At 45.6% G+C, this 14,154-nt stretch overlaps 1 protein-coding gene across 1 annotated transcript in view; it reads right to left on the bottom strand.

Moving 5' to 3' along the window:
- The window catches only part of NME9 (NME/NM23 family member 9), a 316,239-nt gene that overhangs the window by 257,947 nt on the left and 44,138 nt on the right, over nucleotides 1–14,154 (bottom strand). Inside the window, exon 5 of the mRNA XM_029606189.1 lies at nucleotides 10,288–10,359. Within this exon, the coding sequence (XP_029462049.1) occupies nucleotides 10,288–10,359 (72 nt within the window). The remainder of the gene's footprint in view (nucleotides 1–10,287; nucleotides 10,360–14,154) is intronic.

Here is a 14,154-nt window from a genome sequence, read left to right on the forward strand (position 1 = left end):
TGTTAGGGTCTACCCAGACCTGTCTAGGGCCACCCAGCAACGGAGGAAAGTGTTTATAGATATGCGCCCCGAGGTTTTAGCCAAAGGCGCGACTTTTCTTTTACGTTTTCCTTGTAAGTGTGTCATAAAACATGCAGGAAAGCAAATGTTGCTTACCTGATGTAACAGGTGTTCTCACAGGACAGCAGGATGTTAGTCCTCACAAATGGGTGACATCGAGGATGGAGCCCTGTACGGAAAACTTTTCTGTCAAAGTTTCAACAAGCTTTGACACTGGCACACTGGGTGCACTGAGCATGCCCAGCCTGCAATTATCCCTGTGAGCCACAGGTGTCTCCCTCAGTCTCGTCTTATAGCTAAAAAGCGCAAGCGAAACTAAAATAAAAGTATACAGACCCAACTCCGCGGGGTGGCGGGCGGGTTTCGTGAGGACTAACATCCTGCTGTCCTGTGAGAACACCTGTTACATCAGGTAAGCAACATTTGCTTTCTCACAGGACAAGCAGGATGGTAGTCCTCACAAATGGGTGAGTACCGAGCTGAGGATGCCCGGGAATGCACCAGATACACCGCAGATGCGCAAAGGCGTAACGACTGAGGTGGAAATGGGAACGGAGGGCATCCGCAACACCATAATGGGTTCGTGGAAGGATGTTGGGTAGTGAATTGAAAAAAGTAAGAGTAGGCGGACTGGCCAAACATGGAGCATGCCGGCTAGTCAAATGTAAGCAATAATAGGCTGCGAAGGTATGGAGAGGACTCCAGGCTGCAACCTGATAAAAAAGTACAAGCAGCAGTAACCAAAGGGAAGCTGTTAAGGCTAAGACGGACACAACAGTATGTGGATACCCACAGTGTTGTAGTGAAATGTCTGCTTGTTGGTAGGAAAGGAAATATAGACCACTTAATCAGAAGGATTAGGTCTGTGTGGCCACTGGAAGTAGCAGCTTGACCCTTGCATGAAGGAAAGAGTCAAGTGGAATTCACATGGAATGCAGTGCAATGTAGATAGAATGTAAGCGCAGCATTACTGTCCAGGAATGTGGAAAACCCAGTCTCTCCCTAGGGCGAGAGAGAGAGGTTAGGAAAAATTAATAGAGTATTTCCTGAGGAAAGGAGATACAACATCTACCTGAAAAGGATAGAAAGTTGAATGCGTAGAACTACTCAGTGGCAGAGGAACGGAGTCAGGTGAGTATGGAAAGAGTGCATAACTCACGGACCCTGCTGGCAGGAATGACATTAAGAGGGAAAGAAGTTCCCTTGCCAAACTGTGGAAGAGAGGAATGGAAAGGCTCAAACGTAGAATGTATGAGACTTATAAGGAGAATATATATGTTCATTCCGTGATTAGAGAAATAGAGGCGGCTTGATCAGTGGATAATCCATGGTAAGCCGACTCAGAGAGGATTACCGAAAACGGGAACCCAACTCCCAAAACGATACACCTCCTAAGAGAAAGGTGTATCTATGTGGAGGATGTCTGGAGAACAGAATCCGAGGGAGTAAGAAAAAATGGTGGAAAAGTAAAAGGGGTAATACCTCTTTTTTTTTTTTTTTTTAGCGTCAGGAGGTAAAGCCTGCCATATTAAACGGCAAGATTTATGTTTAGAAGGTTTTGTGACGCTACCAGAACCTAAGAACATCAGTAAGTCTATGATTTGGGACTGACTGGTGAGAGAATAAAAGGTTACTGATATGATGGATTGAGAAGTATCGGAAAGCATACTGATCTCAGTCAGGGAGTGGGGAAAAGAATACTGAACCCCATCCCAGTTCAACATTAGAAGAATGCTGGCTACGAGAGGCAGCAGAAGAGATATATTGAAGAGGCCTTTGATGGAAGAAAAGGCATCTAAGGGAACGCATAGGAAACATGTGCAGGGAGCAGAACCTGTGCATCGTATGGAATGATGCAGACGCCGAGGAAAGTTTAGTTAAACTCAGCATTAAAAGATTTGCCCTGTACACATGTAATTGAGACCATTCGAGAGGATAGAACCTACGTGGAGAAGGTCTGATAGAGCGTTCATTAAATCTCTTAGATATGTGGCCCAAGGACGCATGAAGTGAACAAGGGCCAAGGGTAGAGCTGCGCAGCTGTCTAGCAGAGCAGCTAAGAGGTAATGCGTGCTTATGAGTTGGAAAGCACATTGTCCCTATGCTGTCTGTCTGTATGCACAAAGAATTGTTGCAAAAGCAGTATTGGAAGGCATAAGGGCATAACTCATGGGTGCAACGTCCAGGAAGTTTATGAGAAACTATGCTGGAGTGCAATAGATGCATAATGGGTTGACAGCTTTCAGGAGAAACTTTATAACCCTAAGGAATTGCGAGCATGAGTCGAAGGAGACTAGGTCCTAGTTCGAACTGGGATAAGAATCAGGGACGAAAGCAATGAAACCACTTAGGTCCATTGAGTATAGAATGTCACTGAATATAACCCATAGCAGTTTTGAATTATGAGAAAAATGCATAGTGGGAAGAAACCCCATAGCCCAACCATGAAAAGTTGAAAGGCTGAGGTTATGGAAAATATGCGCAGGGACATATAACAATGTATCAGAATGTCTGTGCGCATGCTGGACAAGAGGGTCTTAAGACTGTGGTGTCCAGAAGTGTTACAGAAGGGATTTATGGCAGTGACAGTAATCCCAGTTAGTAAATGTATAGTGAGTCCTGAAAAAAGTGAGAGCTCCTTGCATGTACTGAAAGTGGTTAGCAGTAGTCTATGCAAGGAAAGTGAATGATGTTACACTCTGCAGAGAAAACAGCATTCACCAACAGTGATGCAAGAGACAGTTCACTTACCGAAGCTGGTGCCAGCGGCAGAGCTTGGGGTTGTAATGTTGACTCACCATAAAGCACATAGAAACATTAAAATAATGTACTTACTGCAGTATGGAGTGATGGTAACCAAAGATACCATTGTACCTGTGACGTCTAAAGAAAGTTGGATTTTCTTAGGTCCAGGATGTGCGGAGAGTAACTATTTTCTGTTAAAAGAAAGAATAGTGCAATTAAAACTCCCCAACCCCCCTCCCTTCTCCCCTCTGCACTTCGTAGCGCCTGGGGGAGTGTACCGGGACTTTGGTACAAGGTGGGGTGGCCGCTCTGATATCTGACCAGATGGGAGACCAGGAGGTGTCCCAATGGAGGATATCATGTAGGCTCCTGCAGGTGTGTGAGCGGTAAGTGGTACCCGCATTTCTGTATGCTGTACAAGGAGACACTGAGACCTGTGGCCAGGCCTCAAGGTGGACTTGTACATGGGGCAATGGTTGCTGAATCTCATGTTTAGCAGATCAGCCAATGCAGCTGGACCTTGGTTGGGAGGGAACCAAGAGTCAGAGCATTGGTCGGCACAGGGACTTGTTACTGACAAGAGAAGAAGCCCTGCTGCAATCCCAAGAAGATAGAGGGGTTCTCCTGATATTGTGGCTAACATAGCTAACATAGCGATATGTGACACTAATACAGTTCTAAAAGGCACATGACCCAGAACTTTTCGAACCACGGTCCGAATGGGAGAACACAACTCTATGGGAATGCCGCCGAAGCGGGTACTTACCATCCGACGTGGATCGCCGCAAGACGAGCCGGTGAAGATTGTTGACTCCGACGGTCTCCGGAGTCCTCGAGGGTAAGGCCGGGGACGTAAACGTCCATCTCGCTCTGAAACCCGGTATGGTGGCACAGGTACAGAGGAGACAGGCCAGGCGTGAGTGGCGTTTAGACTGCTAAATAACAGATGGCCATAGTCCCACACCACTTGACGGTGGGGCACGCCAGGAACAGAGGAGCCCTAACGGAACTCATGTTCCCTTCCCTCGTCCCAGCGGCTCGATGTGTCGTGACGCCAATGCAGAAGCTGTCGGACCTGGATCCGGAAGTTCTGGATCACCAAGGACTGCCAAAACTGTAGGAACAGTGCTGATGGCAGTGGTGATGTCGCTCTGCCCGAGCGTTGTCCAGCCTGGAGAAGGATGGCACCGATGTGCTGGATGGCGTCAGCGGCGGACGATCACGATGTCGGCGATGATGGGTGCCACGGTGCTCGGCCCGGTCTTTCCCCAGCGCCGAGATGGAAGCCCTCGTCGTCCTGGAAGGCGATCGATGACGAACTGTCAGCACGCCTGCTCTGCTCCTGACACAATGGAGTGTCTTAAGCTAATACGGGGCTTAAAAAAGAACCCAAAGCGTGGAGCAATGTGAGGAGGCGAGGGTATTATGTGGCGGTGCTATGTCGGTATTGACGATATTGAAGGCAACCTAAGGGGCTTCGAGGATATCATCAAAATGGGTATAAAAAATCGTCGATGACTGGCCAGGAGAATGATGACAGTGACGGGCACTGACAGCAGTGGCATAGGTATCTTTGAAACGATGTGGAATCGAATAATCGAAAAACATTGCCGTTATTGAAAAAGATACCGGCATCGACTGAGTCGAAGTCGAATCAATAGGGCGTCAAGGACACCGAAGGAAAACGGAGGTGTCGAGGGCATCGATGCATGGAGGCGGGCATTTATGCCGTTTGTGGCATGGCCACGGGCATCAACTATAGGGCCACAGACGTTGACGGTATCGATTTGGACAGACTCAGATTTCCAAGTGTACATGGCATCGGTGCCCCAGACACGTGTGTCGGTGGCATCGATATGGACACGTATGGAATCGATGGCATGGATCTCCCAGTCGATGAATTCCATCCCGGCATCAACGCCAGTCCTGGAATCGGCATGGGCATCGATGCCAGCCATAAGGCTGGCATTGGCATCAACGCCCATCCACGGAATCGAGCCGGCATGGATACCCACCGATGGGACCCACCTGGGCATCGAATTTTACCGATGGGAGCAGCCTGGCATCGACTGCCCTCGATGGATGCATTCTAACATAGATGCCCATGGATGAAACACCTGGGCATCGGTGTCCATCGATGCAAAAGGACCTGGCACCAATGCCATCGACGGACGGCCATCCGGCACCAATGCCATCGACGGACAAGCCATCCGGCACCGATGTCCATCGATGGGGACCATCCGGCACCGATGTCCACTGATGGGGACCATCCGGCATCGATGCCCACCGACGAATCGATGTGGCACCGATGCCCACCGATGGAAAAGGGCTGGACATCGGTGGGGAGGATGGGGCATCGATGGCATCCCCAAAAGGGGGGGTGGCATCGATGAAGTGACCCTGGGATCGTTAAAAAGTGTCTCGGGCAGCGGTGGCGGCGACCCGAGTATGCATGGCAGTGACTAACAGCGTGTGCGTCAATGGCATGCATCCGGGTAGGGACGGCACCGAGGAAGCCCAAGGAAAAAAACAGTGCGTAGGAGGAAAAAGCCTGGTAGCACTGAAAAGCAAAAAACATGGATAAAGGCATCAGGGCACCGTGGGGGGAGGGGCGCTGATGACATATAAAAGCCCAGGGCGGTTTAGGAGGGTCCCGGTGTAGCGATAGGGTATCGACTGCGTGAGGGTACCAGGGAACGAAGGACTTGAAGCTACAGAGGTCCTAAAGTTAAGGAAAAAATCCCTACCCCACTAGCATAAGCAAGCAGAGTGTCACAGAGATACTCGCAAGCTGTTTAAAGCTAACTGAAAAATGGGGGAAGGGAAGGCTTCAGTCAGTTAACAGCCTTAAGATAGTGACAGGAACCGACCGAAAAATAAGAATTAGTACTCACCGAGCGTCGTAAAAACGTACGCGGAGGGAGACCTGTGCAGGGAAAAGTGTTTTTTGAAGTGAAAAGTTAAGTGTTTCCATGAGGTAATTAGTTAAAAAATCCTCACAGAGCTCCAACCGCTATGCTGACTGCAGAGCGGAAAAAAGAAGACTGAGGGAGACACCTGTGGCTCACAGGGATAATTGCAGGCTGGGCATGCTCAGTGCACCCAGTGTGCCAGTGTCAGTCAAAGCTTGTTGAAACTTTGACAGAAAAGTTTTCCGTACAGGGCTCCATCCTCGATGTCACCCATTTGTGAGGACTACCATCCTGCTTGTCCTGTGAGAAACACCTATATTTTTTTCTTACCCGAACAGTTGAGACAGTTTCTAGAGGGAAGGACATAACCAGGTATAATAGGGGGCAATTAATAGATGTTCTTGTCAGTAGCAATGTTCTGTTTGTTTTCCTTATCTCCTTGTATTTTCCTGATTCCTCCCCCCACTATTGCCTATGTAACTAGTGATGTTTCTTGTCCTTACCATATATTAGGATTATATATGGAAGAAGTAATATGATGATGTTTTTGTTTCCTTGAATTTGATTTCTGTATTTCCTTACAAAGTACTCTTTGTGAATGAATATGTGAAAAATAATAAATATATAATTAAATGGTTTAAAGGATTGCTTTCTGTAAGGAGCAGGGGTAGTATACGAGCATTGTGCTGTGGTGGAATGCTGAGGTGCTGTTAGAGAAAGTACCGCAGTTTTTTGTTCCTTCAGTTTTGCAACTGTGGTAGTAAACTGGTCTCCAAATAAATTATCTGGGCGACACGACAGATTTGCAAGTTTGTCATGGACGTCCTCATGAATATCACTGGAACGTAACCATGCTATACATCGCGCCACTAATGCATTTGCTGATGCTTTAGATGAGATGTTGAAGCCCTCATGCACCGATCGTAACAGGTGTCTTAATCCTTCTTTCAAGTTATAAAATGGAATAGGTAATGTATTATCCTGAGACCCTTGTTGTAGGTGTGTCTTTAATGCTTGTAAGCTCTCAAATAGATATTGAGCTATATAGAATTGATGATTTTGTATTCTGGCATTCAGCATAGTGGAACTGCCAGAAGCCAGGAGAAATGCAAGCGGTAACAAGATTCCACAATCTTGAGTACCCAGTGATCTTTGGTGATTTTGAACTACTCCTCCAGGCACAGACAAATTCTCCCATCTACTGGAGGGGGCTGAGTTCTGAACTTTGAGACAGATGAAAAACTGGGCCCAGATTTGGTTGGACTGTGGTGTTGCTTTTGGCTAACACTTCTCATGCTATCATCTTTGAGCCGGAAGTTGTTGTTGTGGTAACACAGGTGGAGCACAATATCGTGGAATTGCCGGAAGGGGAGTTTCTGGAAATAAGAATGCTTAAAAGAGAAGAAGGAGTACCTTGATAATGACTGTTGCTCAGTGTCCATTGAGAGAGACTGGACAGCCACATGCTGACTGCTTCCCAGAGTTTGTTCCCAAAAAGATGATCTCCATTGAAAGGAACATCTGCCAACTTGTTGTGGATGTCATTGTGTAAATTGCTAGCCAAGTCATTCAGTGCGCTCCAATAGACACCAATGACAAATGGGCCATAGTGTTGAAAGACTCATATACTGATCAAATGAGGTGACATATACTTTTTTCTATGTCCGGGAGCACCTGTGGCTATGCAGTGTGGCCCGTGTCAACTAGGCCTAGCAGCAACTTCAGTTTCTGCATGCAGTTATGTAAGTACTACACCATATAGAACTGATATGCAGCAATGAGGGCATTAAGCATTGAGCTCTAGAAACCTTTTTCCCAAAGTTGTCCGGCAACCTGGGATCTTTGCCTGGTGGAGTATTGAAGATCCTTGTTTTCTTTATCCGCTTTAGCACTGACTCCACAATGACCGGAATGACCCAAATCCTGCAATCTTTTGGATTCATATTTTAGGTCTAATTTTCTGGCTACTGGAGCACAGGAAATCAGATTATCCCACATTCTTGTCTGTAATTCTTGTAGGATCAAATGTATTAGATTCACTGCAGGTTCTCGCAGAGTGTCTAGGATCTGGAGAAGGCTAAAGACTTTTGTGTGAGGGACCTTGTCTTTATAGACAGTGACTCCCAGGGCCTTTCAAACTTATCAAAAAATCTGGAATAGGATAGATTCTTGACTCAAGGGGAGTCAAGGGACACTGAAATAGGAGAGTGCTCTGACTCAAGAGGAGAAGGGACATTGGGACAGAACACTAATGATGATGCAGGCAACTGAGGTGGGGTCCTTGGTTGTCTTAGAGGGCAGTATTCCCTAGGGAATGTCCTCCAATTGGTTGGACTCCATTGTAAGAGAGTGGTGAGGGCTAGAATATGCCCACAGGGGCTCTGAGAGGATATCTTTGGGCCTGGGGGAAAAAGGGACTTCCACTTGAGGAAGCAAATCAGATACCCTGGAGAGGAGAGGTTGAAGAGTGCCCACCTTGTCCTTAAGCTGCCAGGAAAGCAAAGAAAGTCTTCACCAACTTTGTCACTTGGTCTAAGGGCTGTCAAATCCTCAGGCCAGGAATAGGTGTTGGAACATCTTTTTCTGAAACCAGAACAGGTTCATCTGGAAGATTGTCTAGACTTTATAGTAACTGTCTCGGAGAATGCATAGAGATCAAAGGCACCACGAAACAGATAGGATCTGGAGTCTCGACAAAGATTTTGTTCTAGAAGTCTCGATGGAGAAATCAAACTTGAAACAGGAATCTCCTTCCAAATCACCTATCCTTTTGGAATTTGTCAAAGAGATTGGCAATTTAAGAACTAGCTGCTTCTGTAGCACTGAAGCCTGTGCATTGATCCATGCTCTAAGGCTTGAAACATTAAGGGCTCCCAGCTGCAATGCACTGAAAATACTGACAAAGGAAACATCACTGTGCTGAGAATAAATGTGTTGAAAACATTGGGGACTTGATGTGTCAATGGCTCCAGGCTTGATGCTTTGGTGAGTGGTGTGCCAACTGTGCCGAGGCATGGTGAATTGATGGTGCCATCGGCGTCAGCCTCAGTGCTGCTTTGTCAGTGCAAATTGCAATGCTGGCTTCTGAGGAATGGTGCTTTTTCTTCTTGGCCTACACTGAAAACTGTGGTAACCCAGAGGGGCTCGCTGACACCTGAGAGTGATTTTTCCATGGCTTACTTGACCCTGACAAGGTGGAAGGGCCTATGACCTGCTCTGAAGTTGAGGAAGGTCTACTCGAGGATCTTCTGCTCAACTCAGCACCTGGGGAGCTAGAAAAAGGATATGCTCCAAGAGGAGGTGCTGCTGTAGCTCTTTAGCAACTTGCGCAACTCCTTTATCTTTAAGACTCTAGATCTCTGGGTCCGTGGTGAGATCTGACTGCAGTAGTAACAGCTAAGTGTATTGGGGTTAGGCCCAAGACACTGATAACAGATGTCATGGCAATCAGTGATAGATATCTTTTTGTGACACACACAATCCTTGAAGTTGCTGAGGGCAGCTTCCTTGAAACTAGACATTCCTTTTTACTTTTTAAAGTTTTGTTTTTTTTAGATAGCACTGAAAAGTGCTGTTTGACAGCTGCAGAGGGAGCACAGAATGATGAAAAATTTAAGAAAATTCCAAAAATAATTAAAAAATAAAATCATGAAAAAACTGAGAGAAAGTACACATTTGTGCTGTAGCTCAGATGAAAAAAGACTGAGGGGTTAGAACGAAGCGCCCACATGGGAATTTACACACATGTTCAGTAGAGCAAGTGTTCTGTGAACTAAAAAGAAGGATCCATTCAGTGTTATTGAATGACATCACCCATATGTCATGGCTAATTCAGCCCTGACAACAAAATGCTTTCTTATGCCATATAGTTGATATGATTTTTTCATGTTGATAGTACAAAGAGGGAACTTAACTTCTTTTTTTTTCATTATTTATTTTTGATTTTCAATAATCTATACAAAACAAATTTGTACATGAATACAGATAATTCAGCATTCAGTCAAAAACATAATAGTACTATTAACAAAAGCAATATTAAAATCCTCTGTTTCCTCTCAGGAAAATACCAGGACTAAACAATTATTTACTGAGCGAATATCCAGACCTGACAAGATCTACTCAGAATAGAAGAAAAGAATTTTTGAAATTGAAATCAGAGGTTCTCACTAGAGGAGCTGGATTTGTATTAAAATTTCCATGTAGGTGTGATGTTACATATTTGGAGCATAAATATGTCTTTTTAGAAATATCTAAGTTACAGGAATTTTTAGATTCCCACCCCCCAAAAATAAGACCAGGTTAGGTGCAATAAATAAGATACCGATTGTTTTCTCTAGATGAGATTGAGAGGAGAGAAGAGATACCTCTCTCAATGTAATTACATTTCTTGTAATTCGCTCAGGAACTTAACATCTGAGATATCAAAGTTCCTGATATAATACATTTTTTGATTCAATATAGAAGATCACTGGAAGACAGTTCCACAATATACATTTCTAAGATAGTTTCTCAATATACATTTTCTGAGTCCTGGAAAATTCTGTTTTCAGAAAAAAAAGTTTGAACTTACTGCATAAAAGAGAAATGTGGGTTCACATTTTCCTCTGTAGTTTTCTAAAGCATCAACACTATCCGCTTCTGCCTAAATTAAAAGCATTTCTTTAAAATTAGTCACATGACATACAGGATGAATATTAGCTGATACATGGTAGAATATCAAAACGCATAAAGCAATATGAGCCTGGGGAAAACAAGACTGGAAAAGTATTTCTGGAGTACACAATATTTTCAAAGGCTTCCTTTGTATTGACCACACATTTCCAAAATGTATTTGTATGTTTATTTATTTATTTATTTATTTCGAGGCTTTTTTATACCGAAGTATAGCGGGATGCCTTCACTCCGGTTTACAGGATAAACAACTTATACATAGTGGTGACCAATTGGTAACTTATACAAATATGAATATAACATCTTATATAACTTAAATAACTTGGTAAACAGGTTGGTGACAACAGTCACTGGGGCACTCTAGCAGGGAGCTGAGATAGGGTGGGGGGGGCTAGGGGGAATCAGCTGAGGCGGGCTGGATAGAGGGCTGTGTAGCAAAAATTGAAGAACAAGAGACAAGGAGGAGAGGGCGGGAGGGGGGGTGAAGGAGGATGGGATGCCATAGGGGTGGTAGGGAGAGGGGAGGGGTGGGAGGTCAGGGAGGGGTTGGGGGAGGGTAGGACGGGGAAGAAGGTGGAGGTGTTTGGGTATAAGTTAGGGAGGGGGGTGGTAGAAGGAAAGGAGGGGGGAAGAGGTGGGAAGAGGGATGTGGATGGCTTAGCCGACTCCGTCGCGGAAGGTTAGGTATGTGTGCGGGAGGCTGTGTTTGCATATGTGAACAAGAGTGAGACTTTGTTATTTTATGTGTATGCAAAAGGTACATTTTGTGTATGCCTGTATCTGCGCATAACAGTGAGGCAAGAGTTGTGGGTAGTTATTTGTGTGAAGGCAGAAGGTAGTAGGTTTGTATGTGTAAAATTGAGGTGTATGTGAGAGAGAGCTTGAATTTACATGTGTGTATATCTGTGTATGTTATAAAAGATGCTGTCATTGTTTTTGTGTGAAAAAGAGAATGTTTGTAAGTATGGGTGGGTGTGGGCATCAGAAATCAAGAGTATTTGTATGTTTATGAGGACAAAGAAGTTGTGTGTGTTTGAGAAATGGAGTATGTGTGTATGGTCTGCGCATGCATGTGTATATATGTTCATTGATTTCTGTCTTTGTGCTATTTCAACAAGCATGTAACATTCCGGTGCTGGGCAATTTACTATGATGGAATCTATATTCCATCAGTAAGAGAGAAGGGAAAATGCCCTGTAACCCCAAAAGAATAAAGGTTGGCTGGGGAAATTCTCTAGGACAGGCAGAATTGAAGAAAGGCGAGAAAACTATAATTCCCAAAATGCTAAGGGGTCTTGGAGGGAGAGTCTCAAAGAATAAGGAAAGTGGAAATTCTCAACCAATCTCAGATGAGAAACTAATTAATGATCCAGCATCAAAAGAAAAGGAGGAAGTTCAGCAGAGCACAGCTAGGAGAGCAGATGGAAACCAAGTTAAGAAGGTAAAAGCAACTTGTCAACATGGATGGTGGTGGTGGGGTTTTCTTATGTGATTTTGACATAAGGAAAACTTGGAGAGTTTGGAAAACTCCAGTAGTGTTTTGATAAGGAAAACCCAAGCCAGAGGAGTAGTAAGCAAACTTACTTTTTTTCCATCGTTAAGCAGACTGAATTAGTCATGCTGCATGGGAAGTCCCAAGCTGGTTGAGAAAAAAATCAGTTTTCTTTATTTTTTTGCAATCCAGACCCTTCTGTGGACAGCATTCATTTGAATGACAGATGGTGTAACACTGTTTATCTCATTGCACTGTTACGATTCCTCCCATAGCTGGAGCTACGGGAGGCCTCTCACCTTTCTCTAGAGGCCACTCCGAAGCCGGGGCCTCACCTGATCTGGTTGCCCAGCTTTTGCTCCATGGCCTGGGAGGCCTTCGACGTCCTCGGGGCCTGCCTGAGGCCTGCTTCAGTCTTCGCCTGGACTTCCTGGTTTGGGCCACGCCCTTCTCCCTAGGGGTCGGCCCACAGCTCTTCTCTCCAGTTATAGGGCCAGCCAGGTGTGGCCCATCTGAACTCCTCCCAGGGAGTTGCTTGTTCCTGTCCTATAAAAGGACTTCCTCTTCACTCAGTCCTTGCTTTGGCAATGGCGCTAGTCTACCAAGGCTGTGTCTTCCTTGGACTTCCTGATGTTCCAGACCTGATGTTCCAGTCCTGATGTTCCTGCTTGCTCCTGATGTTCCAGTCCTGATGCTCCAGGATGTGGAACCCATGCCTCAGAGAGTTCCTGCTTCTGTTCCGAGTTCCTAGACTCTTGCTTGTGATTCCTAGTTCCAACTCTGGAGGACCCGAGGGATTTCCACTACCCTGAGCTGAGTGACTTCCCGAGCTTCTCCTGCTCTTCTTGTGGTCCGCAACCAGCCTCTGGGCTGAGTAGGGCACAAAGGAGACAGTGTGGTCCGCGACCGTCCATTGGGGCCGCCCTTTGGCAATGGAATGGTAGGGCACCTTGGTCCTCCTCATCCCTCTTGTTCCTGTCTTCGTCCTGAACTCCTCTGTGCTTTGCTCCAAGTTCCAAGGCCTTGCTTTCTCCATTTCTGTCCTGTGTCAACCTGACCTCCGTCCGGCCTGCCGCCTCTGCTGCTCCCTGCAGCAGGTCCGAAAGGGCTGGGAATGGTCGGAGGACTGTTCAGAGACCACCATAATAGTGTGGTCTCCTGGGGCATGTAGGTCGGTGGAGTGGCCGGGACTTGGACCATCTTCACCACTGCAAGGGCACACCTCACTTCTCTTCCACCTAGAGAGCCTTGGTATGCCAAGCCTCAAGTGCTTGCTCGAGACTGACGCTAGCCATAAAATGCACTATCCGATCTTGCTATTTCATTTAGGTAGTAGTATGATGTAAAGGTGTGGACAGATGACCAGGTGGCTGCCCTGCAGATGTCCTCAATGGGTATATTTTCCAAGTATGCAAGGGAAGTCGCTGCTGCATGTACTTGATGCACTTTTACTGAACTCATCAGAGAAAGGGATTGTGTTGTATAACAATGCTGTGTGCAGAAAGTAATCCAATTAGACTGCCGTTCCCAATCTATTAGGGTCATAGGACACAAAAAGCTGAGAAGACTGCCTATGGTTCTGCACTCTTCATTTGTAATAGGCTATGGCCCTTTTACAATCCAGAGAATGCAACTGTCTGTGCCACGCACCTTAATGAGGTTTGGGAAAAAAGGTGGGAAGCATAATGGACTGATTTAAGTGGAAGGCAGAGACCACTTTTGGCAAGAACTTTGGATAAGTTCATATGACTTTGCCATGAAAGAATTGCAAATATGGTAGAAAATGCAAAAGAGCTTGCAGTTCACTCACCCTCCTTGCTGAAATGATAACGACTTTCCATGTCGAGATTTTTAGCTTGGCTGTTTCTAAGGGTTTGAATGGAGTGTGAATTAACCCTTGCAGAACTGTATTTAATACCCAAGGGACTGGATGTTTTTTCACAAAATATCATAGGTGTAACAAGCTTTTCATGAATCGAGATATGAGCAGATGCTGCTATATGGGGGTTCCATCTGCCAGGGTGCAGTAAGCTGCTATGGCTCTTAAGTGGATGCGTAAGGAGGAGGTTGCATGGCCATTGCTAGAAAGGTTCTAGATGTAATCAAGTAGTAGATGTGGCACCTATGTTAATGGAGCCAAGGAGCACTCAGAAAAAGTGGTACAGCAGATTCATTTGAAGGCATAGTTACATTGCAAGGATGGTTTTCATGAGGATACTAAGATGTCATCAATCTCTAAAAATAAGTGGAAGCACACTAGAGTCGTGCACTCAA

The sequence above is a fragment of the Rhinatrema bivittatum genome, chromosome 6 (genome assembly GCF_901001135.1).
Source record: "Rhinatrema bivittatum chromosome 6, aRhiBiv1.1, whole genome shotgun sequence".
NCBI classification, from domain to species: Eukaryota; Metazoa; Chordata; class Amphibia; order Gymnophiona; family Rhinatrematidae; genus Rhinatrema; species Rhinatrema bivittatum.